General features: G+C 59.6%; 1 protein-coding gene across 5 annotated transcripts; it reads left to right on the plus strand.

Annotated features, from left to right (window-relative positions):
- Window positions 1-529: 529 nt before the first annotated feature.
- Slc22a18 (solute carrier family 22, member 18) lies at window positions 530-25,840 on the plus strand. Of its 5 annotated transcripts, XM_005384210.2 has the most exons (12): window positions 1,858-1,987; window positions 2,192-2,414; window positions 2,947-3,233; window positions 7,114-7,211; window positions 8,005-8,165; window positions 8,425-8,557; window positions 16,950-17,068; window positions 18,073-18,180; window positions 19,276-19,376; window positions 23,196-23,297; window positions 23,475-23,595; window positions 25,606-25,840. In XM_005384210.2, the coding sequence occupies exons 2-12, from the start codon at window positions 2,381-2,383 to the stop codon at window positions 25,791-25,793; spliced, it is 1,452 nt and encodes a 483-aa protein (XP_005384267.1). In that variant the 5' UTR covers window positions 1,858-1,987; window positions 2,192-2,380; the 3' UTR covers window positions 25,794-25,840. The 5 variants fall into 5 exon arrangements, with proteins under 5 accessions (XP_005384266.2, XP_013369745.1, XP_005384267.1 ...); XM_005384209.2 differs by lacking the exons at window positions 1,858-1,987; window positions 2,192-2,414 and adding an exon at window positions 530-570; XM_013514291.1 differs by lacking the exons at window positions 1,858-1,987; window positions 2,192-2,414 and adding an exon at window positions 1,778-1,836.

The following is a 25,840-nucleotide window of genomic DNA, read 5'->3' on the forward strand; positions in this document are numbered from 1 at the left end:
TGGGGATTTAGCTCAGTGGCACAGCGCCTGCCTGGCAAGCTCAAGGTCGTGAGTTCAATTCCCAGTACCGGAAAACAAAAAACAACAACAAAAAAAGAAGCCTCACCATCCTACAGTTCCAGCTCCTCTGGGGCCACCTCCTCCACACTGGGTTTCTGCCCCACCCCCACACGTCATGCCCCATCCCCGCCCCTGTTCCCAGTTTCCTGAGCACCCAGGCCCAGGCTAAGCTTCTTCCTGTGGTCAGCCTGAATCAGTCTCCCCAGCAGAACAATCATGGTGTTTCACCTGGGAAAGTGCAGGGATTTGTTGAGCGGCCGAGTGAGTGGTTGGTCCCCCTGGCCCACAGCCAAAGCTGCTTCCTCTAGAAGAGGAAATCTAAGGGTCTGGGGTTCCCAGTGCTTCTCTTTCCTCTCCTAGCCTGAAGAACAAATTTCCCACACTCCCTGTAACCAGGAAGTTTTCCCGCCCCTACTTACCCATGCATGATAAAAACAAAAGCTAGGATTTCTTCTGCCCAACCAGTTCCCTGCCACCACAACCCCTGCTTAGCACGAGAGGAAGCGCGTGGTAAGTGGCCCCTTCCTGCCCATCCCAGGAATCCAGAGGACCCCAGGCCTCCCCTGCCAGGCTCTGGACATTTTCAGATGCTCACCAAACCCCTTCCTGCCTCTTCACCCTCCAAGCCCTGTCCAGGGGCCCCAGGAGCCAGTGATGGTCCAACCTCTGGCCAGGCTGGGGAGGAGCAGCCAGAGAACCAGACCAGTCAGTCCTGGGAGTTCAGGACTTCTTGGAGACAAACCCCGACCCTGCCCGCCTGGAGCACAGACCCATAGGGTCTGGAACTCCAGCCCTCCCCCGGGGGTCTTGAATGGGAGACACCCTGAGATTCCCGTCACCCAGCCTCTTCTCTTCCCAGGCAAGCCCTTCTGCGCATCCTTCCCAGACCCCTGGCTGGGCCTGCCTGGCTCTGGGCCCCGGTTGAACCATCCTCCTCACATCTGGGGGAGAGGAGGATTGAGCCGGGCAGAGGACCTGGGGCCCACTCTCCTCAGATGTGAACATATTTCCCCCATTTGCACTGTTTGCCCTGGAACGTTCCTCAAACAATGCATGCACCTGAGAACAAACAGCGCTGGGTACATCAAAGGATAAGACCTGCAGACCTCAGGCTACCTGGGTCTGTCCCTAACTCCAGTTCTGTATCCTGCTTTCACTGTCTCTGCAGCTTTCTGCTGTCGGGCTGAGATTAAGACATGGAAGGGGGACACTGGTCCTGACATTTGGCCTGGTCATTGCCAGGAGGGTGGGGCCATGCCCTCACTGAGCATCTGGTTACCTAGCAACAGTCAACTACCTAGAGAACACTGAGAAGGGTGCAGGGTCTGGGCCAACTGACCCCAGGGCCATGTGTGCTCCCATGGGCTCCAGCAGGGCTGGGGTGGAGGCCGCATGAGGCCTCGTGTACCTGTGCACCGTGCATCTCCAGAGGCCCCGGACACGGGTGTGGGGACATGGCAGCAGGATGACACTGGGCAAAGCTATCCAGGTAGCCCTCAGCACCTCGCGGGCTGTGGAGGGACCTGGAGAGGCGCCCAGCAGTGCTGTTCGCAGAAGCGCTCCTGTCTCCCTGTCACTCCTCGGAGCACTGCAGACCCTTGGGAGGGACCAGGCCGGACCAGGGCCTCCTTCCCTCTTCTTGCTTCTCCTCTCTGTTTGTTCCTCTCAGTCCCATACTCCTCCTCCGTCCCTCGTCCCCGCAAGTCTTCCCCGAAAGGACACCTTGTGCTGCTGGAGGGGTCAGAATCTCTGCGTCTACCCAGGACAGTAGCGAAGGTGCTAGACACAGATCGCCAACAAACCCGCTTGCAGCAGCCTGGAGCCTGCGAGACCACTGTGCCTGGGCGGGCAGTGGGCGGAGAAGTGGGCGAAGCCCTTCGGTGGCGTGCCAGATTTAGCCTATGAGTGTGCAGAGATCCGGGCTCGGGTACTCTCAAAACTAAACGGGAGGAGAGGGCAGGGCCAGCCAGGGGCGGGGCCAGCCGGGGGCGGGGCCAGCCGGGGAGCGGGGCGGGGCCACCCTGAGTCACTCCCAAAGGGCGGGGCCGGGGCTCACCCCGGAAGGGCAGGTGTCCTAGTCGCCGGGAGTGCTCACCTCGGGACAACCAGAGCCCACGTCTGTCCCGTGAAGACAGGTACTCGAGATCAGCACAGCGGGCCAGCCCTGGATCACGAATCCCCGCCGCGTCCGAACCTCGGCTCAGCGAGTTGCCCGGAGGGGTGTGCTGGCGGCCTGCTTCCCGCACCACAGTGCCCGGAGGATGGGCACGGCGCCCGGCCCGGCTGGCCCACCCCACCCCACCCCACCCTAGCCGGTCCGATGGTGGTGTCAGGTGTCTACTGGCAAAAAAAACGTGGGCAACTTCCACGCGGCTGCAAAATCCAGTTGCCGCCGGTTGTGGGGGACAAGGGGGTTGGGTGGAGGCGGCACCCTGCCGCAGGAAGTGAGGCAGAGCTCCCCTGGGGTAGGGTGGGGGTGTGGAAGGCTACACTGTGTCTCCCTGTCCCCAGCCTAGCAGCACTAGAGGCTCCCACGCTCTGGCTGAGGACCCCAGGAGCAGGAAACCACAGTAGACTAAGAAGGCCACCTGCGCGGTGCCGCAGTCAGTCCCTAGTAGGCGCCATCTGAGCAGCAGTCAGCAGCCTCCCTGGGCATGGGTTTCCCTCTAAAATGGGGCATGACGCCTTCCTGTGTAGGACACCTGCAGACTGAGCTGGCTCCCACTTGGGGGGTCGTTGGGGGAGCCCTGTCCCTCCTCCCATGGAGGCTGTGTGGGGAGACCAGGACTTGTCAGATGTTAGTGGAGGGCGGCTGACCCGTTCTCCGAGCTCAGGGTGCTGGAGAGGCTGGGCAGGGTCTGACCCTGAGCACTGTCTCTCCCACAGTCCTCCCGAGGCACTGCCCGCCTCTAGCCTGTGACTCAGCACCCTTGTGCAGATCAACAGGACTTTTGCCCCTTGCCTGCTCCCAAGGCTCTGCCAGCTTCCCGGTCGGATCCTTCCCTCCCGGGCCTGTCTGGAGCCCACCCAGGATGCAGGGAGCTGCGGCCCACAGGGCCCACCAGGCCCCCAGCACGATGGGCGCTCTGGGCCGGCCTGGCACCATCCTGCTCACCTACTTGCTCGCCGCCCTGGAGCTCACCTGCCTCTTCATGCAGTTCTCCATCCTGCCGGTGAGTAACCCTGCAGCCCAGACCACTGGCCCTCAGGTCTCTCCCGCTGTCCATCTCCTCTGTGGCAGAGAGCAAGGGTGGCTTGATGGGGCCAGAGCCCCCCCTACTGGGGACCGCAGGCCTCACTTGAACGGAGTAAATTAAGGGCCTAGGTACTGTGCTTGTCAACCCTCACCACACGTCCACTACTCTGGCGCCCGACACCCCAGCAGCAGCCTCAGGGAGCTGTGTACAGGCCTCCTGGAGCAGCAGCCCTCCACATCCTGGCACTGTTCTTCCTGCCACATGTCCACCCCGGGCCTTTGCCCTATTGATCCTCTACCGGACACCTGAGCAGCTCATGGCCTGGCTGTACACAGGCCCCTGAGCAGGTCCCTGCTTCAAAAACTTTCCTCGAAACTGCCTGGAACCTTAGTGTCATTCACCAGTACCTTGTCCTGCTTTTATTTCCTCAGTTGCCCTGTCCTGCTTGCTTGCAGATCCTATTTTGTGTGCTCACTTGTTAAGTTTCTCTCATCCAGCCAGGCGCATGGTAGCACACACCTGCAATCCCAGCACACAGGAAGCTGAGGCAGGAGGATCACTAAGAGTTTGAGGCCAGCCTGGGCTACATAGTGAGTTCAAGCCCAACCTAAACTGCATAGTGAGATCTTATCTCAAAAAAAAAAGTTTCTCACCCCCACTGGAATGTGAGAGCAGGGACTCGATCCAGCTAGTTCCCTGAATTTAGGCTGGCTCCTGGAGGTCATTGTTGGCCGCTGGTACCCACCCATCTTCAGTTCAGTCTCTCTTTCTACTTTTGTTTATTCATTCAACAAACCTCTTTGGAACTGGCCCCCAGGACCTCAGTGTCCATGGACAACAATACCCAGGAGAGTCTGGAAGAACCCAGAGCCTCTCCCCCACCAAAGTTCTTTTCTGTCTAGTCTTGGTGAGGCCATGAACCACAGACCACTTCTTTTTTCCTTTAGTTTTTTTTTCCCTTAGTTTTTTTCCCTTAGTTTTCCCTTAGTTTTTTTCCCTTAGTTTTCCCTTAGTTTTTTTCCCTTAGTTTCGAAAGTTGGCCTTATACTCGATCCTTCTGCCTCAGCCTCTGCAGTAGCTGGGATTACAAGCATGTACCACCATGGCCAGCAGCAGGTCACCTGCAGAAGTGTCCCTGGAGATTCCCTAGGCCCAGGCTTGAGGACACGCTCTGTGCTAGACTCAGGGCCCATGCAGAGTGTGCCTTAACCCCCAGGGCGGTCAGCAGGCCGGGCTGGGCAGAAGCTAGGTGCCAGGGTCCACAGTGGCCCTGCGTGAGGCCAGTTTCTCACTTGCACCAAGCCCCGCCCCCCGCAGAAGTCTAAGGCCAGGGATACTTGGAAACAAAGTCACACATCACCGAGAAGTAGACCCAGTAAGTCCGGGACCTCCATAAGCCTTGACCTTGCGAAGCCCAGCCAGGCCCAAAGCCTGCCCACCTCCCAGGCTTAGGGATCCGAGTGAGTGAGCATGCCAAGGTGCCCAGCCCTGAGACTTCTCCCCGCTGCTCCTCCCAAGCCCAGTAAAGCCCTGCAGATGACCTTGGAGCCCGGATAGGTGCTTGGGCATCCTTGTCATAAAAGAGTGGTGACTGTCCCTCCCTCACTTGCAGCGCTGGTGCAGGGAAGAGTAGGCAAGCATGTGTGCCCTTGGGACAGCATGAGTGGTGATGACTGTCACCAAGGTTAGACTGTACAGTGGACAAATAAATGGTAGGGAGGCTGAGGGGCCTGAGAGCCCAAGGACACAAGGCAGTTTTGGGGTCAGGAAGACCTGGCTGAGAAGGCAACATTGGAGTGAAGGCTTCAAGGAGACTGGAGAAGCACATCTAGTGCAAAGGCCCTGGGGTGGAAAGAGTTCAAGGCAGAGAGGGCCACACCCACCAGAGGCTAAGCTAGGACTCCAGGATGGTGGTGGCTCTGGGAGAATTGAGAAGTGGCTAGAATCTCAATCTGCTGCTGATGCACTGGATGTGAGCCTGTTAGAAAGAAGGAGGGGGTGACACTGGGGACCTGAGCCTGCACCCCAGGTAGGATGGGGAGGAGCCAGCTCTAAGAGGAGCCAGTCTGGGGAGGACAATAGGCTGATCAGACAGTGCAGGGCTGCGGGGAGGAGCATGCTGGCAGCCCAGGACAGAGGTCTGGGACTTGACTGTGGACGCGGCCATGGGGAGGGCTGTCTCTGGAGTGAGGGGAGTCTTGCAGTCAGCGTGAGCAAGAGGAACACCAGGGGTGGTTGAGAGGGGCCGGGGGCCCAGGGCAGTGTGGAGCTCAGGGTCACAGAGGAGGGAGGAGCTACTGAGGCAGATGTCACTGAAGTGGGAGCTGCCCTGGGGCCGACTCCAGAGCCAGCTGCTCGGGGAGCAGTGCAGAGGTCAGCAGTGACCTGGAGGGAGATGCCCTGGAGGAGGCAGCAGCCAGGTAGCTGCAGAGCACTCCCACTCTAGGCCACAGGCTTCAGGGCAGAAGGCATGCATCATGGGAGCCCCCAGGCAGGGGCTGTGGAGAGAGATAGGCCAGGAGCTTGGGGAGCCCTGTCCTTGGGGTGGTGAGAGGGTGGGACGGGTGCCCCAGGGAGGGTGATCATGTAGGCGGGTTTGGGGTAGTATTTCAGTTCCTCACAGCAGCAGGGGCAGGGAGGGAAGAGAAGGAGGGGTTGGGGATTTGGAAAGATGGCAGAAGGTGGGGTACAACAGGACCAGAGGAAAGGTAGAGGGCAGCGCATGGTGATGTGTGTGTCAGGTCCATAGAGCCCAGACCAGACACAGGGTTCAGGCTCCTCCAGTTGGAGTCTGTGGGACGCAGCTGAAGGGAAGGAGGCAGGGAGTCCATGAGGGGGGACACAGGGGGTTACTGGTGGTCCCTGGGACTCCAGCCACACAGGGAGGGCAGTGTGAACAGAGCAAGGGCAGGGAGGAGAGGGTGGAGTGCTGGAGACTGAGCTTTGGGGGAAGTCCAGGTGTGAGATGGGGGGTTCATTGTCTCAAGGTTCTGGAGACCGGAAGTCCAAGATCAAAGTGCCAGCTGGGCTGAGTTCTCTGTGAGGCCAGTGGTGCTGGTGCAGGGTAAGGCTCCTTCCTTCCTCCACCTCCTGGTAGGCCCAACATCCCTTGGCTTGTGGCTTCATCTCTGTAGTCTCTACCTCCTCTTCATGCTTCTTTTCATGATCATCCCTCTGTGTATGTATCCAGCATTCCCCTCCTAAAGGACAGGGCCACATGGGATTGGGCCCATGCTGGAGTCCCCATTTAATCTGAGTACCTCTATGAAGACACTGTTTCCAAATAAGGTCACATTCTGAGGTGCTGAGGGTTAGGGCTCCAACTTACGAATTTGGGGGGAGGGGGGACATATTTCAGCCATATTAGGTGGGCTCACAGGACAGAGAGGCAAGGAACTCAGATGGGGGTATTAAAGTCAGAGAGAATGAGAGCAGGATGGGATCAGGGACTGGGGACCTAGGCGCTACTCCCTTCTCTGGCGGGACACTGCCATGGCCCTGTTTCTCCCTGATGGCATCATCCTAGGAAGGGCTGAGGACTGTATTCTGCTGGCAGTGGGCCACCTCCTAGGGGTCATTAAGGTGCTCTGGAGCAGTCTCTTCCTGGCCAGGACAATGCTACAGTCTTCCCCATGAAGCTTTGAGTGAACAAAGTCAAACAGTAGCGGGTGGGACACTTCAAGTCCTGCAGAGGGGAGGAGGTCAGCAGCCTCTTGGGGTCACGACACAGAAGTTTCTGTGTCTTTGTGGAAGGGACCCCCAAAGGCTGCACTGGCAAACATCAGAGGCCATGCCCTGTGCTCCCTCCTATCCCTGCCCTTCTCAGACTCTCCACTGTCCCCCAAATGTGTTTCAGTATCTGTCCCGAAGACTAGGCCTGGACCCTGTTGCCTTTGGCTACCTGCAGACCACCTTTGGGGTGCTTCAGCTGCTGGGTGGTCCTATATTCGGCAGGTACAGTAGGGAAGGGGATCGTGTGTCCCTCAACCCATGATGATCTGGGTCCCTCCTCAAGAGGGGGTCCTGCCAGCTTCCCTGACCTCCAAGTGCACCCCATAAAGTGGCAGCCCCTGCATTTCAGGCAGGCAAATAAGGTACAGAAGAGCTTTGACCTCTTATAGGCTCTCAAGTGTTCCAGCCCATGGTGGCCACTAATTGTGGTTTGTGGCCAGAGAGAAGATGTAGTTGGTGCAGTTCTCATGGCTGCCATGTCCAGCTCACTGAGCTGGGAGCCCCACCACCAACTTTACTGCAAAGACAGTTCTGGAGACCCTCCCTGCGGGAGCTCTCATGAATCCCAGTGCTGCAGGGACTCAGGGCTGGAGACAGGACCACAGACATCCTCTGGCCGACCTCACTGCCACAGAGCTGCACAGGGGAACGTGGCCAGTTGTGTCTGAGGCAGACGGACTTCACAGCCTTGAACCTGTTTTTCCTAGGGACCACAGCCCTGCATGGCCCCTCAGCATCCCACCATTACTTCCATAGGGGTCCCCATTCCCCCTGGGCTGGACACCTCCAGCTCACCAAAGCCACACCTGCACAGCCCCACAGGGATGATGGGGAAACAGGCCTCAAGAGGTCTGCCCCAGAGACTCTGCAGCCAGCAGGGGCCCTGTCCTTCCCAGCCGCCACAGCACACCCATCCATCCCTGCTCGGACAGCCCCGGGGTTGGGTGTGGGGAAGGAGCCCTGCCTGCGGGCTCCCTGCCTGCTCCCAGGTTTCTGACCAGCCCTCTGGCCCCAGGTTTGCAGACCAGCGCGGGGCGAGGGCAGCGCTCTCGCTCTCCTTCCTGGCGGCCACTGCCTTCTACCTGCTCCTGGCGGCCGCCTGTAGCCCGGCCCTGCCGGGCGTCCTGCTGCTCTTCGCCTCCCGCCTGCCCTCGGTACTCATGCACACTCTGCCAGGTAAACAGGGGGCGGGGACGGGGACCGGTGGGCGGGACGGTGTGGCTTGAGGAGGGGCGTGTGAGGGGTGGAAAGGGGTGTGGCCTGGGGCGGACTTTGGGGTACAGGAGGGACTGAGGCAGGCAGATAGGCGCGCTGGGGGACGTGCCCTGAGGCAGGCAGGTCCAGCTGGAGAGGCTGATGCGAGGCCCTAGCTCGGGCGTCAGCTTGGGCCTGGGTCTGCTCCGGAGTCTACAAGTTGGTCCTGTTCCGCCCCCAGCCGCCCAGATGGTCATCACAGACCTGACTGAGCCGGAGGAGCGGCCTGCGGCTCTGGGCCGGCTCGGCCTCTGCTTCGGCGTCGGCGTGATCCTCGGCTCCCTGCTTGGTGGGACCCTGAGCACAGCGTGCGGGTGAGTGGCCAAGGCAAGGAACCGGATGCGCGGTACCAGTCGTCCCAACTGCTTCCGCGCCTGTCTGCGCGCACCGTTTCATCTGCCCAGCCTGTCGCTTCTGTGAGCCTCGGTTTGCCCATCTGCAGGTGGGGTAGGTTGGTTCAGCCTGCCAAGTGGGCGGGGCCCTGACGCGGGTGGCAGTTAGGGAGCGCCGTGACCCTGCCTTGGAGCCTCGGGCCGCGCCCTGAGCGCAGCTGGGGTGCCTTCAACAGGGGCCCGGAGAAGACTGCACACGTGGCCCAGGGGTGTGGAGGGCTAGGGAGGTTCCTCCTGCCACTCAGCCCTGCTTTTCAGAGCTATCAGCGGAGGGTTGTTCCATTCCAGCCCTGCCAGGAGGCTCAAAGGTGGCTCCGACCCAGAGAGGGCATCCTGGCAGGGCCCCTTTCTGAGTGCTCAGTATTGGCCCGAAGGAGGGAGGAGGCGAGGATCCCTGGGTCATCCGCCAGCCGCGCATACCCAGTTCCGCTTTCCTGAATTTTCTCCTTTCTGTCAGGAGCTTGCAGACAAGTGAGGAGGTTAATGAGTTCATCGCCAGCTTTGCACATGGGGCTCATCCCAGGCCCTGTCCTGCCTCGCTCACCTCCTGCCCAGCACCCCAAAAGGCCCCAGACTCAAAGCCACTGGGGTGGACCTATGCCAGTCCTCCCTTGTCTCCCTGCAGTGGCATCTATACCGGCTGCTCTAGGTGTACCTCTTGGGAAAAGAGCTTAATCTTGGACCCAGCACACTTGGGCCTGGAGGGGCCTCGGCTCGCTGTGGAAGAGAACTCCCATCCCATTGCCCCGCCCCAGAACTCCTGTGCACTACACTGGCTTCCATCACTTGCCCTTTCACTCAGGCCCCAGCCTCTGGTTTGGGTATGGGCTGTGCTGGGGCCGGTGCCCACACCACTGCTGTCTGGCCAGAGAAGCCTCTGCCAGCAGGCGCCTGCCCACCTCCCCGGTCCTGTGTGCGCTGCCCTAGGGCTCTCTTCTGGGTAGAGAGCCTTGCTGATGTCTGAGCCCACTCCATGCTTTGGGAGAGCCATTCAGTGTGCGGCAGGCACCCTGTTGCCTCCAGACTCGCCGGTCTTGGATTCCTCAGGGACTGGTTTCCCCTGTGGGCTCCCAAGTGCCCCAACAACAGTGAGGGCAGCTGGGTGATGGCTGAACCCAAGGATCCAGGCAGTGGACTGGCCTCATTACAGCACCTTCCTCTTTGCAAGGAGATCTCTAGCAATGGGTCCTGGAGCTTCTCCCACCCTTTGCGTCTGAACCTGGATTTATTTTTTGACTCACTAATGTTTACTGAACATCTATCTAGTCAGTGTCCCTGGGATTCTAGGTTCTAAAGTAGTGGGGAAACATGACATGTCCCTTGAGTGAAAGGTGTTGCTATAATTTCAGATTGGAGAAAGTGGTATAAAAAGGAATAAACCAGGATTGAGGACCACCAGATAGACAGGTGGTCACTAGGCACCCTGAGGATGAGAAGCAGATGAAAGGAAGCAGAGAGACAGCATGTGCAAAGGTCCTGGGTGCAGGATGAGGAGGCCCAAGTGGCTGGAGGAGGGACTAAGGCCAGGCTGTAGCTGAGAAGTGGAGGCAAGCAGTCTTCAGGGACACAGGGCGGGGGCAGGATCCTGCATGGTCCAAGTGGGACAGGGCATGGTTGGAGCACAGATGGCCACAAGGGAGACGGCAGATTCTGGCCTGATTTGGGTAGTGGGTGAAGATGAGCATGAGCTCCCTCAGTGAAGCCAAGGCTGACCCCAGGGGAGCTGAGTGGCCTGAGCCGCCGCCAGGAATTGGGCAGGGAGTTGTTAGGGCCCAGTTGGGAACCTGTTGGGCTTTTGGGCTGCCACAGCACAGGCAGCAGGACGAGGGAGTCTGCAGCTGGGGGACAGGAGGGCTGTGCCCGCTGTGTGATGGTGCCGGCCTGCACTGCACATGTAGGAGGGGAAGGGAGCTGAGAGTCCAGGGTTCCCGAGCAAGCCCAGCCCAGCAGTGGCCGAGGACGCGTCACAGGGGTGGATAATCGCCTCCAAAGCCTGGCTGGAGAGATGGGGCTGGGGGAAAGGAAAAGTGAGGGGCAGCAAAGGCAGGTGGACCAAGGGGACTCATGCTGCGGGGAGCAGAAGCGTCCAGGTAGAGTTTCCTGGGGAGGATCCGTGGAACCGAAAGAGACCTGAGCATTGCGTGCTGAGGGCCCCTGGGGGTGCTGCACCCCTGGTAAAGCCACAGGGAAGGCCAGGAGGGAGGCGGGTGTGAGGCCTGGTGATGAGGGGAGGCCTACAGGGGGCAAGAGCTGGGGAGCAGCTGCCTCCAAAAGCCCCCATCTCTCCAGCAGGGAGTGCGGAGAGCTGGGTGGCCAGCAGGTGGGGTGGCTGTGCGACCGGCTCCCAGTGCTGAAGCCAGAGGGGGGCACCAGCTGGTTTCAGGACCCTCCCCATGCTACCCCATTCATGAGCTGTGAGGTCCTGACAGACGGGGTTACCTCGGGTCCCCCACCTGATGCCCTGGGCAAGATACGGTCCCTTACCTGTGAGCTGGGCCTGCCTCCCTCGCCGGATCACCGATGCTGCAGACCCGGAGAGTGCTCAGCGAGTGGTGTGCAGAAGCAGGACCTCTAGGCCTCCTTTCATCTCCAGATCTGAGACCCTTTATAACCTCCACATTTATATATGGTGAGGCCAAACTAAGCATCTCCGCTGGTAAGCAAGGAAACCAAGGCCCAGGAAAGCGGGCTGCGCAAGGCCCGGGCCTGGGGCTGTGTGTAAAGTACAGTTGGGGTCACCACTCCACACCAAAGACAGGGGCCACTGGAGTTCCCTCGTGGCCAAAGCTGACCCCCTAGCCCAGGTGCCCGGAGCAGTGGGCGAGGAGGCATAGAGGGCCACTGTTGGCGACCTGGCTGAGAGCTCTGCATCTGTCCCAGACCTCACCCTGAGTCGTGCTGCCTCACCTCTAGCTGCTTTTGAGGCCAGATGAGTCTGAGCACTGGCCTGGTCTGATCGGTAAGGTGGCCAGAGGAGGTGGCTCTAGGGCCCAGATGCCCCATGGCAAGGGCCAGCACCCAGCTTCCTGCCCTCAAGCAGCCCCATGGCCCAAGCCTGCCGTGCCTCCTGGCACAGCCTGAGGGAAGAGCCGCAGCACACCTCTGCTCCACCTCCTCAAGGGAAATTAATGATGTGGGGTCTCCCTGGCTGCAGCCTCTGGGCCCATGCCTGGGTGTCCCACCCCCTGAAAGGCTCTCAGCTGTGCCCACCCCAGCTAAGCTGGCAGCAGCTGGGAGGAGGAAGTGGGTTTGGCACTTGGGCCTGCGGGGGCAGGTACCGGTATAACTGGTTTGGGCCCAGCTGGGGGTTAGGAAGCCAGGCTGCCCACGGAGGGACCTGGGCCCAGAGCCGCTTCGCACACGCCAGCCAGCAGGTGGAGTGGCTCTGTGACTCATGGCCCAGAAGCCCAGCATCTCAGATCCTGGGACTCGGGGAGGGCCTCAGCCAGAGGCCTCTGCCACGCAGCACAGGGTTATGGAGCCCTGTCCTGTACCTGCCCCTGCGCGGCACAGCATGGGCCACAGTGGAGCCAGAGGGTTCCTTCCGCTTGGGTCCTCATGAGATGGGAGCCCAGCAGCTGGGATGCAGGTCTGTGGACAGGATGTCCTGGCCTATTCAAGAAGACACAAGGGACCTGGGTGACTAGAGCCCAGTGGGCAGGAACAAGGTCCAGAAGGGAGATGGGGATGGTAAGGACTCTACTTGGCCTGAGTGTCCCAGTGGCCACTGCTGGCACTGTGTATGGGGCTAACGGAGCTGCAAACACTGGTAATAAGGTCTCTGCTTTTGGGGAATGGGCTGGTATGGCTTTGGGGGAAAAGTGCATTGTGGCTATAGGTCCTACGGGAAATTGAGGCTGCGCTTTGGGTAAGGGTGGTAGAGGAGGGAGGCCAGGCCAGGGAGGGGTCATTGAAGCCTGAGCACCAGACCCTGGGTCCATTTAAGGGTGGCACCAATAGAACTTGCTGAGGATGGATGTGGGAGTCAAGGAGGACCCCAGGTTTGGGCTGGAGCAGCTAGAAGAAGGGGAGGGAAAGGAAAAGGAAAAGGAAAGGAGAGCAAATCAAAGGAAAAGAGTCCCAGCTACTGACTTGAGAAGTAACTGCATGAAATGAGGATTGGCCCCTATGGCTCCCAGGCCAAGCCCAAGGTGCCTCCTGCCTGTAAATATGTTCTAAGGATGCAGCACTTTACCTGCTTGTTTGCATATGGCATACAGCCACTGTCATATGCAGATGACAGGTTGCTTGGAGTTTGGACCAGCCAGACCCAAGGAGGATGGGCTGTTGAGGCATTGAGTCTCAGAGCTGGCTGTGAGGTGGGGAGATTCCCTTTTGCCCAGGGTCAGAGCTGGAGGAGACCCACCTTCACCCTCTGCAAGGGCTAGCCATGGTCATGGTCATGCAGCAAGTCACAGGCCCAGTTCTCCTAGCTCTCAGGCCCCAGAGGAATCTGTTCAGCCAGAGCGATTGATATTTGTTTTTTGGGGGGGGGGGGTTGGTTTTTTTCCAGTACTGGGAATCGAACTCACAACCTCCCGCTTGCCAGGCGGGCACTGTGCCACTGAGGTAAATCCCCAGCCCCGAGAGCGGTTGATATTTGAACAGATACCATAGGCCTGGTGAGAATATGAGAGCTGGGATGGGGGAGCATCCAGCTACAGACCTTGGAGGTCAGGTGCCCCTTGAGAGTGGCCACCTGCTGGCCCTCCTGGGGATCAAGGGCTCTATGTGGCCTCCAGCCCTGAGCTACACCCACAGAGCCTGGGGTGAATCAGAACACCTTGCCTGGTCCCTGAGGCCACAGAACAGGGGCTTCCCTAACACTGAGACCTTATCCCAGGCCCTTGTGTCTGGGTGAGGGACAGAAAGTCTTCTGCTCAGAAGAGGCTTCCACCCCCAGACACAGACACTGCCTCTTCCCCTGGAGGTTATTTTTTTGGGGGATGGGGGGCTTATTCATTTGTGTTATGGGAGGCAGGATCTCTATGTAGTCCACACTGGCCTGGAATGTACAGTGATCCTCCTGCCTCAGCCTCCACGATGCTAGGATTATAGGCATGCTCCACTATACCCAGCTCCCCTCGAGGTCAGTGAGACCATTCGAGTTCCCCTGGACAGGATTTGAAACAGGAGTGACTCAGGGCCAGCCAGGCAGCCTGCTCCACATCAGCTCACTGAGGCCATGCCACTGTGTGGCTAGACCAGAACCAGGCCTGGGGGAGAACAGAAAGACACTGTTGTTCTGAGTGCTGAGCAGAGACAAGACAGGAGGTCCAGGGACAAGGTGGAGTGGGGACAGGACGTCCTGACGCTGGGTGGGCAGTGCTGCAGGCTGAGGGAAAGGCCTGTGCAAAGGCTCTGGGCAGGAGAGAGCTGGCAGTTCCATTGGAGCCCTGTGTGATGGGGGGAATAAAGGCTGGGAGAGCACTTGGGCCCGGAAAGGTTGGGCAGAGAAGCCTCTGGGCCCTGGAAGCTGGAGGGGGTTGTTAGCAGTGGCCCCTGGATTTCAGACATGGTTTAACCCCTACACTGTGGGGCGTGGACTTGTGGGGCAGGTTGACTTCTCCTGTCCCCAGGCTGGATGTCCAGTGGCTTTTGGAGTCCCCTACTCTTGCTCCTTGAAGGCCAGGCGTCTTGTGAAATTAGGGTCCCAGGCAACCCCACCCCATCCTTCTGGTAGACAAAAGAAGAGTGCACAGCTGGGAGGCCCTTGCCAGGCTGTGGGTTAGCTCTCTCAGAGCCAGTGGGAAAAGGGCCAGGTTGGTGAGGAATCATCACCCAAGAGCTGGGCAGGAGCCCAGACTTAGTTGGGCAAAGGGACAGGAGCAAAGTCCAAGCGGGAGAGGCCCAGGGCAGCCTGCCACCCTGCTGATGGTGCCACAGACTGGGCATTGGAGATAAGGATGACAGACAGCCATCGCTGCCACTGCTGTTTGCCAGAGGTGTGGCTACAGGTGCTGGAGGCCTCCCTGGGCAGCTGGCGGGCAGGAGATAGGGTGGGCTGGACTCCAGCATGCCAGGGTGTTCCGGGAGGGAAGGAAGGACTATGAGTCCAGCCCTCATTTGCCCCTGAGGAAATGAGGTCACCCAGCGGCGTAGCCAGAGAAGGAGGAGGGACTGGGTCCCTGGGGGCCTGCCCATCTATTCAACCAACAGAAAGGGCAGGAGTTGGGCAGAGACGAACCACACTGTCCCTGTTTACATCGCTTTGGCTCAATTTACAAAAAAGTGTAGTTTGAGCCAAGAAAAGCCAGGCACGGCCTGGAGCCTCATCCGGTCTCACCCTGCACCTGGCAGGTCTCTGGTGCACTGACCCAGAGTTCCCCGGGGAGACACCACGCTGTGCAGGGAGGCACAGAGCTGGAAGGGTGTTTCTGGAGGAGAGGTGTGCACACAGAGGCCCCAGAGTAGAGGCCACCCTGCAAGAATTTCCCTTCTGTTCTGGTTTCTTGTCAGGCATTTCGTTCTGCCGGGGCGAGAGAGCGATGCCAGCTTCCCCAGGCAGCAGCTGACTTCAGTTCTAGGGGAGCTGTGGGCTCAGCCTCCCCTCAATCCCTCCAGGGTCCCCCAGCCCCTCCACCCAGCTTTCCCAGGGCAGCACTGGCCCTTGGTTTGCTGGCCACCATTCAGGGGACAAGCAAGATCCACGGAGAAGGGGCCTGGCTCCCTGCCACCTCCCCTCGCTTGTCACCAGCTTCCCGAAATAGCCATCTGAGTGGCCGCCTCTGCTCTTGGCGCTTCCGGGGCATCTGGCAAAGAAAGCAAGTTTTGTCTCTGTCTTGCCAGCTCTGAGCAGTGACGTCTAGGCTGCAGAGGCCAGAGTCCAGAAGAAAGGCCCTTCTCTCTGGGGCCAGTCACGGGGAGCGCGGTCTCCTTGTTTCACATCACTTCCTGCAGCCCCTGAGGCTCCAAGAGGCCTCACTCAGGTCCAGTGCCCTCTGGCCCTTCATGCCTGCTGGTCAGTGGAGGGGCACATCCCTGAAGAACCCTGGCGCCCGATGTCCAAATATCCTATCTCCTGGGCAGTGGGCATGGGGACAGTGTTGCCCTGGGTCAGGGGGAGCAGCAGATAGACACAGGGCACCCCTTCCACTAACCACAGGAGCCCAGCAATCCCAGCTGAGAAGCCAAGGTTGGACGAGGCCTGGCCTTTGTTTTGGTGGCCTGTGTGCATAGGTTTCACTCAGAGCTGTGGCAGAGGGGTGTGTATGTGTCCATGTGTGGTGTGTGTGTGCGGATGTGTGTACAGCCATGGGGAAGATGATGACCCCCTTGAAGCGGCACTGGCAGCTCATGGACGGCCTTGTTTGGGAGTTCAAGGGTACTTCCAGGACCCTGACCACAGTAGGTCTGTGCCTTAGGGTCCAGATCAGGGCAGATTTAGGGACGCTGGTGAGCTCTGGGACAGAACTCGGGCTGTCCATGTGAACAGCACTCATATTAGCCCTGGCCCCTCAGGGCAGAGTCTGACTCAGACCCACCTGCCTGCAGGACCCAGATTTTGACCGTATTGTAAAGCACATCCCCCACAGAGGACTGGGGGCAAGTCGGGGGAAAGGGCCAAGGCTTCACTGAAAAGGACCCTTGCCAGGTGAATAGAAGGAGGAGGGCATTCCAGCCTAGAGGCCTCAGCCTGGCTTAGTGTGCCTATTTTGCTCCTCTCTGGGATAGGGTGGGCCTGGGCCTTAGAGGCAGTGGTGAGGTTAGAAAGGCCAGCTCCATATTCCTCAGGGGACAAGGCCTGCTCTTGAAGTCGCAGCTGTTTGGTGACTCTTGGTGGTAATGCCTTCTCTGAAGTGAGCACGGAGGGGAGTGTCACAGGCAGGAGGGAAGGTGGCCTGCGGGATGCGTCAGAGGACTGGGAGGCTCGGGATCTCCAGGCCCAGCATGTCACCCCCTAGGACATGGGGGGAAGGAGACAGGGAGTTTCTTAGGGACCTCTAAGTGCCCACCTGTCATCTCATCTCTGGTGAGGGCCCATGTGACCCTCCTGTAATGCTGTCAGCCCCCTGGTCTCCAAAGCCCTTCCCCAGGGCCACACACCCCAGGCTTGTCTTCTAGGCCTCACCCTGGCCCTGGGCTCGTCCACCCACCCAGCCCTGTGCCCCTCCCACTGCTCACAGTCTCGGGTTCTGTCACCTCCACACTCGGAGGCTGGGGGAGGGCCACTGAGGCCAGCACTCACCCATTCCTTTGTCTGTCACCTAATCAGCGTGTCCCAAGGGTCTCAGAGGGACCTGGGTGGCTGGGACTGAGCACCTCTGGAAGCTGAGGCCTGTGCCCAGGGATCCACGTCAGATTCTTCCTGCAGGCTTCACTGTCCGGCCGTTGTGGCTTCCATGGCCAACCTCCTGGGAGCCGTCCTCAGCTTCACCTGCATCCCTGCCAGCACCAAAGGGGCCAGTGTTAGTGCCCAGGCTGCCCAGCCAGGTAACTCTGCCAGATCCACCTGCAGAGGTGGGGCCAGAGGGAGGCACTTTCCCCACCATCTGCTGAGCAGTGTGTGCCCCAGCGTTAGGGCATGGGGATGGTGGTGCCCAGCTGGGAGCCACCCACACCCTCTTGCCTCCCTTGACCCCTTCTTGATGCCGACACTTGGGGAGCTGAGCTGGGTGTCACTGTGGGGGTCGGTGGTGGAGGCCCGAGGCCAGGGAGGCCTTAGGCACAGGGCTAGAATGGCCTGGGGAAGGCCAGGAAGGATGTGGCACAGGGCAGGGTGGGCTGAAGTGTTGCTGAGGCTCTGAGTGTCCAGAGTGATGGGGGTGGGGTGGGTGCTGGGCAGAGAGCACTATGCAGCCCTGGGGGCCAGAGCAGGAGCAGGGTGAGCTGGGGGGCTCCTCACAGGTCTCCATGATGACCTGTCAGATAGCGGGCCCCTGTGCCTGAGAGCCCGTCTGAGGTGGGAGGACCCTAACCTGAGAGCCAGCTGGGACAGGAAGCCATGATGGAATGGCCCAGGGAGAGGCAGGGCTAGAGCTGGGGTGGGAGCAGAGCCTGTGAAGGCCCGAGAGGAGCCCAGGACGAGGAGACTTCCAAGCACAGTGGGGAGGCTGGAACACAGTTCTGGGAGGCCACAGAGCGTTCTTTGCTGGGCATAGCCACCCTCCGACCTGTCCTGTCACCCGTCTGGCTGGGCTGGGAGTTGCTGCCCTGGTCTCACAGACTGGGGGACTGAGGACTCCCTGGTTTGGGCCCAGGTCCAGGCCAGTTTATCTCAGCACTAACACAGTATCCCTTGAGCCCCTTGTGGAATTCAAGGGTCACTGGGATGGGTAGGAATGTCACAAAGTGCCCCGTGCCCACCCTGCTGGTAAAGGGGGCTATGGAGTATACTCAGCTCCCTCTCTGGTCAGAGAACCCACGGAGGGCTGAAGTCTACAGCTCAGGCCAGGCCAGGGCCACCCTCTGTTCTGACTTGTCCCTGCGTGACCCAGGTGCACCCAAGCTCAGCGTGTTCGACCTGAAAGCTATCACCCGCCTACTGTTGCTGCCCGGTGTCCTGCCCGTGTTCCTTGTGAAGGTGGCCTCTGGCTTCCCCTCAGGTGAGTCCAGACTCCCCAAGGGCATCCAGGGCCTGGTGCCTGAGGGCGGAGGTCTGTGGCCATCATGCCTTCCCTCTGCCCGCACCTGTGCCCCAAGCTGTCATCGCTACGTCTCCACCACGCTGCAGTTGCGCCTGCCCCTGAGAGGGACACAGGCGGTAGGCTCATGAGAGTGCACCAGCTCAGGTGGGACAGAGGAGGGAAACGCTGGTGTCCTCCCTGCAGCCCCTGCAGGTCACAGCCCGGGGGAGCCAAGGAAGGATCACTTGCTCAAAGTGTCCCCTGTCCCCACCTCCACTTAACATTCAGATCTGACTGCCCACCCCCTTTGGTTTCTGCGTGCTGTTGGGCCAGGCAGAGAGCCAGACAGGAAGTCTGACAGTGCCCACGCCTCCCAGAGACTCCTTTGTCCCAGCCTCTGGAGGGGACACACACAGCCCCATGCCCCTTTGGTGACCCTAGGGTAGTAGCACTGATCTGTCCACCCAGCCACAGACATGCCCAGTAGCAATGCTGTCACTCAGAAGCCCTTCTGGGTCCTCTAACAGGCACTTGAGTAAGATCACCTTCAGAAGGGCCAGCTCCTCCTAAGCTAAGCAGAAAGTTCTTCTGTGGCTTCTACAAACTGGTGCTGAAGCCTGGTAGGGCAAGAGGTAGACAGGAGAGTAGTGCCCAGCCCAGCCCAGGCCTGGCCAGACCTTGCCCACTGAAAGCAGCCTGCTGCTATTCATCTGCCCCATCTAGGGCCTTAGTTACAGTAACTGGAACCCAAGGCCCCACTTGAGTGAAAGGAGCCTTTGCAGGCTCATAGGACCGGGAGGCTGTAGCGGGTCTTGGGGTCCGGTACTCTCCATGGCCAGCCTGGGTCTCCCCTTCCAGCTCACAGTCGGTAGCTCAGCAGCCCCCAGGGAGCCACTGTCCATGCCCGGGGCCTGGTAGAATCCCTGAGAAGAGTCTCATTGGCCCAGCTACTGGCCAGGGCCCCAGGCACCCTCGCTGACCAGACAAGCTCCCTCCCCAGGAGGCAGGAGGAGATGGCACTGTGGCAGGCGTGTGGGGACACCCACAATGTCCCTCACTGCCCGCTCTGCTCAGGGCTCTTCATGATCATGTTCTCCATCATCTCCATGGACTTCTTCCAGCTGGAGGCAGCCCAGGCTGGCTACCTCATGTCCTTCTTCGGGATCCTCCAGATGGTGAGCGAGGGCTGTGTCACAGGGTGCACTGCAGGGTGGGCAGGGGAGGGGCACTCACAGGAGGGTCCTTGAGGCCTGGCTGACTTAGTTTCCTGGAAAGACCCCTGCTGTCCCCCTGCAACACACACCTTCTGCAGCATCTGCACAGTTGGCCTCTTCCGTATCAGAACATTCTTGCTCCTCTCAGCCCCGCCACCCCACCTGGGCTCACACTGCCTGGGGTCTCTAACCCATGCACTGACACCGTCTGCCTGGGGTCCTGTCTGGGAGGGGAGGTCCGTCTCCATGGAGGCTGCTGAGCTCTTGCAGCGTCTGGCAGCACATCATTCCATGGTCAGCCCACTGCACCTCCGGGTGCTGAGCAGTGGACAGGGCACAGAGGGATGAGCGACTGTAGCCCGAGGGGGCTGCCCGCTCTGCTCAGGGCTCTGTGTTGTGAGGGGGGCTGCATCCTGCCCCTGAGCCCCCCAGCCTTGTGACTGGGGGAGGTTTCCCAAACTCTCCATGTCTCCATTTCTGCAGTCAAACGAGGCTAACCATGGGGCTCACCCCAGGGGTTGGCGGTCAAATGCAGTGAGCTAAAATGGCAAAGCGCTGAGTGTCACAGGAGATCCCTGAAGTGAGACGTGGTCACTGTGCTGTCACACTCACAGATTGCCAAGGCCCTCTGACAGGCTGGGCTCACAAGGTACCCTTGGAGCAGTTAGAGGTGGTAGGGAGGGCAGCACCCTCTCTGCCAGCCCCCCAGAACCCCTGGCTCCCAGTCCAGGGCCATTCCTGCCCAAGCCTGCTGCCCCACCCCACCCCTCCTGGGCATCTGACCAGACCCTGGTGTGCTAGAGACAGGTGGCGACATGCCGCCGAGGCTGTCGCTGGGGCCAGGGCGTCTGCCTGACAGCCGGCACGAGAAGGGCTATTCTGGGACCAGCAGGGGAGGGGCTCTGGATCCCTCCGGAAGCGTGTGGCATTCCTGGCACCTCCAAGCCATCTGCTCCCTGTGCCTCTGGGCCCAGGACTGGCCTAGACCCTGGTGCTAAAATAGCCACTCTGGGAGGGGCTGATTTCTGCTGTGGGTGAAGAAGGCCTCTGCTCTGAGACCAACCCAGAGGGGCCACCCTGTTGGGAAAAAAAGAGATAAACAATGACAGTGGTGATAAGCCAAGGTTGGCGGTCACTGGAACCTTGTTTTAAACAGGTTGTTCCTAGCCTCCCTGGAGCCAGGCCTCAACGCCTGTGGCAGCTGGAGTCTGCAGTCCCCTGGGGACCCCTAGGGATGGGGACTGGAAGTCCCTGGTCAGTGCTGGGGAGGGAGTTGGGCCTGCCTGGCTGCCTGGGGCTGCAGCCTTATGACTATGGTAGGCTGGTGACCTAGGAGAGCTACACAGGGATGGGAAAAGCAACTGGGCCAGGCCTGGAGCCCCAAGCACAGGCCAGAACAGGGAGAGGGGGCTGGCGGGGAAGGGAGCCCACAGAGGAGCAGGGTGTCCCAGAGCCTGGGCCCCAAGTCCTGTCCCGAGCTCTGTCGGTGGGCAGAGGTGCGGGGTTTGAGGGTGGGTTTTGTGTCTGCCGAGAGAATCCTGAGGGCACCCTTCACAGGCACCTTCCCACCCTATCAAGGTAGAGGTGGTCACTGAAGGCCCCCAAGAGTTTAGGTGGGCGTGGTGGTGCACGTCTATAATCCCAGCACTCTGCAAGGCTGAGCCAGGAGGATCGCAAGCTCCAGCCCACCCTTGGCACCTTTGTGACACCCTGTTTCAAAATAAAAAGATAATAAAAAGGGCTGGACATGTAGCTTAGTGCAAAGGCCCCAGATTCAGTCCCCAGTACTGTGAAGAATAGAATATTCCCCGAGAGTTGGTCTCCAACTCTTGGGCCTGCAGCTCCCTGCAAATCATTTCCTGCCCCACTCCAGGTGCTGCTGCCTTTGCACATTCCCAGGGGCCCAGCATCCCACCAAGGCTCCCACTGGGTGGGAGAGTGGCACTCAAATGGTCTAAGGTGAGGAAAAGGTGCCATGGACCCCACAGGCTTGCAGACCTCTGTCCCCTAAGAGACATTTGGACAGAGACCCATGGTGGCCCAGCCACCTGCCCTCACCCATGGCTGTTCCAGTCATTCAGAGAGCATCGGCAGGGGCAGCACAGAGGTACAGGGGTGCTAAGTGGGGCCCTTGTGATAGGGAGGGAGATGTCCCCACCCCACATTGTGTCAGGTCGCACGTCCAGAGGTGTTGCTTTGGGTGGGGCAGTTGAGGTAGGGTAAAGAAGCCGTGGGGACATCAGGCTAGGGGGCAAGGGGACAAGTGCAAAGGCCCTGAGGTTAGCCGACCTGAGTGGACAGGACCAGACTTGGGTGATATGTGTGCTGGTTTCCTCAGTGGGGTGGATGGGTCAGAGAAGAGGAAGGACTCCTCTGGCTTAGACTGCTATATACAGAAGGGGCAGGCACAGAGGCAGGGATGCCTTCAGGCTAGGTGACTATTTGGGGCAGGTGCAGGAGGACAGTTGGGAGGGTGCAAGAAAGTGACCCACCTGGCCTTAGGTACCTTCAGTTTTGGGCATGTACTTTGAAGTTTTTTCTCAATTAATGGAGAATTGAGATGCAGCTCCAGCTGGGATTTGGGTCTTGGTGCTTGTCTGAAATGCCAAGATTTTAATCTTTCGTAGTCTAATGCTTTCCTGGCAGGTGTACTGCACTACATTTAAAAAACAAAAACAGGGCCAAGAGCCATGGCACACACCTGAATCCCAGCACTCAGGAGGCAGAGGCAGGAGAATGGCGTAAGTGTAAAGTTAGCCTGAGCTGTCTTTAATACAAACAAAAATCTGAAAAACAAGTACAAGCATAAGATAAAGCTTAAATTTGAAAGTAAAATTCTTTTTTCCTCCTGTACTGTGGATTGAACATTAAGGTCTTCACACTGAGCTACATGCCCACTTTTTTTTTTTTTTTGAGACAGTCTCGCTGAGTTGATAAATTGCCCAGGCTAAGCTCAAACTTTCGATTCTTCTGTCTCAGTCTCCCAGAGTGCTAGGATTACAGGTGTGTGCCACTGAGTACAGCTGAGGATTTTTCTTTTCCTTCCTTTCTCTCTCTTTTTTTCTTTTAAAGGTTTTTAGATTTTTTTTTGCCTTGGTTTTTTGGGGACAGGGTCTTGCTATGTAGCTCAAACTGGCCTTATATTTACTGTATAGTTCAGGCTCAAACTCATGGCAATCGTCTTGCCTCAGCCTCCCCAGTGCTGATATTGGTGGCATGCGCCACCACACCCAGTTCCAAAGATTCCCTGTGAAGATGGATTTCCGCTGGCAGTAGTGGGTTATGCTAGGCAGAAGTAGAGAGAGTGGCTAGGCAGGTTCTGCGGGGCGGGCTGGGCCTGCCCCATGTGAGCCCTGCCCTGGCAGACCCTGACCCCAGCCACCCCTTCCGCTCCAAGCCTGTGGCTGCCACTCCTCCCCTGGCCTTTGGCCCTTGGCGCTTCCTGCCTGGTGGAGGTGAGATGACCAGATAGGGAGCCTCACCCTCGCCTGGGAGTGGCCCAAGGGTGTCCTGCTGAGTCATATCCCCGTGTCCCTGGGTGTCCTCCATGTGGACTTTCCTTCCACCCTCTAGCAAATCCAGCCTGTCTCCTGAGGACCATGAGGCTCGGCCTTCTGCCTGGACTCAGCTCCTTTCGGGGGCTGTGGATGGTGGGGGCACTCTCTGTGGAGAAAGGTCCTAGCCACCAGTCTGGAGGTCCCGCCACTGTGAAAGAGCAGGTCGTAGTCCAAACCCCCACACAGTGTCCCCACAGCCACCTCACCCCTTCGCTGTGCCTAGGTGATCCAGGGCCTGGTCATCGGGCGGCTGAGCCGACGCTTCTCGGAGGAAGCACTGCTCCGAGCTAGTGTGCTGGTCTTCGTCGTGGTGGGGTTGGCCATGGTGAGTGCCTCCCACCTCGGGCTGTCCCCACAGAGAAGTGGGTCCTGACCCTCCTGGTCACGTGTACCGGTAGCAGCAGCCGTGGTGGAGGGGAAGAGATGGGGCTTTGGGGTGGGCCTCCGTCTGGCCCTGGGCGTCCTCTGCCAATTGTGGCTCTGCTCCTTGCCCTCCTGCCAGGCGCTGATGTCCAACATCCTCCACTTCTGCTTCCTGATGCCTGGCCTGGTGTTCAGCCTCTGCGCGCTCAATGTGGTCACTGACAGCATGCTGACCAAGGCTGTCTCGGCCACAGACACAGGTGAGTGCCGTGTCCTCCTCTGGGATTCTGCTGAGCTGCCCGGTGGATGCACAGGAGCTGGGTGGCCTGGCATCCCTGCCCACTACCCAATCCTGTACCAGGCTGTGCTGACCAGTCCAGGACCAGGTGGGGCAGGGGAGGCGGGCACTGGGGACTGGATTGTAGCTTGGCGGTGACACCTGGGCAGGATTTCGCTAAAGGAGGAGAGCTGGACAGCATTCTAGGCAGGCCCCACCGAGTACAGGTGTGGAGGTGAAGGGTCCTGCTGAGGCCAGCTAGGAGGACAGAGAAATGGGCCAGGGCCAGATGGGGAGCAGCATGGCCTTCCCCTCCCCAACTCTTGCAAGTGTGCAGCATTCCCAGAGTGAGTGCTCCGGGACACAGTGCCGGAGGGATTTAGGACTTCCCAGCTTTCTGGAGGCCTAGGAGAGTCCCCCAACCAGACTAGGGCTAGGTCAGAAGCTTCTGCGGGTTGCTCAAGGTCAAGGGACTCAGGGCTTGTTCCAGGTCTCCAGCAGCACAGCCAGAACACACAAGGGCCAGGATGACCTCTTGTCTACCTGCCATCCCAAGAGGGGCAGAAAGGAACAGGCCTCTCCTCAAGGCTGCTGAGGCCCTCAAGTCCTTCCAGGCCTGTGACGCCATGGTGCTAGGACAGCCAGTCTCCAGATGACTGTGCCCAGAAGGCTTCCTGGAGGAGCGAGCCTGCACTTTGGAGAGACTAGGTGGAGGAAGCAGAGGATTAAGGCCTGAAGAGAGAAGGCTGGGTCTGGCAGGGAGGAGCAGGCCAGGCCACCAGGGCCAGTCATGCCCTAGACACCACCCCTCCGCTGGGAAGGAGAAATACCTGGCTGGGCAGTAGCCTGGGAAGCAGAGCCGCGGAGGAGGCGGTAATTGCCCATGTCTGCAGGCGTGTGGGCAGTGGGAGAGGCTGCTCCTAAGTTTCCCCACGCTGGCCCTGAGTGTGGGCTGGGCCTCCCAGGCCCTTGTCCCTGTTGAGCTCTAAAGAGCCCTGGGCTCCAAAGCCCAAGAGCCAGAGACCTCCCTGTCCATGGGGAGCAGATCTCGGGGACATCAGAATCAGGCAAAGGGGCTTTGGCTTGGTGAATGTTGCCCCCCATGCGGTCCAAAGGTTGACAACAGCCACACATAGGCAAGTCGACCTGGGACAGCTGGCCAGAGGCCTGGAGACCTGGGCCATCAAGTGAGCTGCTCACATGCTCAGGTGGGCGCCCAAAGCAGGGTGAGCTGGCAAAGGGGGTGCATTCTCTCCGGAGATACAGGAGAGGCAGAGAGGGAGCCCTTCCTGTGTTCCCTGAATCCCCTCCCCTGTCCCCAGTTGGGGGCCACTGGGTCTATAGGAGGGCCCCTGGGGCAAGAGTGGCTGGAGGAGAGGCTGATGGCAGGAGAGGCTGTGGGGCTGGCAGTGAAGGTGTTGTGTCCACCTAGAACCACAGTCCAGAATCCTACAGTGGCTCACAGGACTGCCCAGCCAGACCTTCCCTGCCCTCCCGGGACCCATGGGCCATGCCTGACACTCCAGTCCCTGGGTGCTCAGTGCAGCAGGCTCTGGGAAGGAGCCATGTGAGCCACCTCCCCGGATGTCCTGGGCGGGTGGCTTCTGGCCCCAGGTGCAGATGCCATCTCCCTTGGCAGGCCTGGGAGGGTGGGGCCTGCACCCTGACCTGTGGCCCCATTCCCAGGCTCCTCCCATGCTTGGGAGTTTTCTGGAGCAGGGAATGAGCAAGAAGCCCAGCCCCACACCCAGGGAAACACACTACAGGGTCCTCTGTATGGCTGAGTGGTCCCCAAGGACCACTGGGGGGAGAGATCCCCCAAAGGCAGGGATGGAACATGAAGTGAGGAACGGTGGACAGATGGGGTGCTTTGGGGGGTATCTCATGCCAACCAGGAAATGCGGACACTGGGCTGCAGGGATGTGGGTGGGACAAGGATGGGAGGCCAGGCTGTCTAGACAGTGGGTGCCTAACTGTCACCACCTCCCCCCAGGGACCATGCTGGGCCTCTGTGCCTCTGTGCAGCCGCTGACCCGCACCGTGGGGCCCACTATCGGTGGCCTTCTGTACCGAAGCTTCGGTGTCCCCATCTTCGGCCATGTGCAACTCGCCGTCAATTTCGTAATCTTCCTATTCCTCTGGAGGAATCCTGTGTCCCACAAGGGGGACAAAGCTCGATGACCATGGCCCCAGAGCACAGATGGGCAATAAATTCCTTTGAGACCTCA

The sequence above is a fragment of the Chinchilla lanigera genome, unplaced genomic scaffold (genome assembly GCF_000276665.1).
Source record: "Chinchilla lanigera isolate Chin_1 unplaced genomic scaffold, ChiLan1.0 scaffold00021, whole genome shotgun sequence".
Lineage (NCBI taxonomy): Eukaryota > Metazoa > Chordata > Mammalia > Rodentia > Chinchillidae > Chinchilla > Chinchilla lanigera.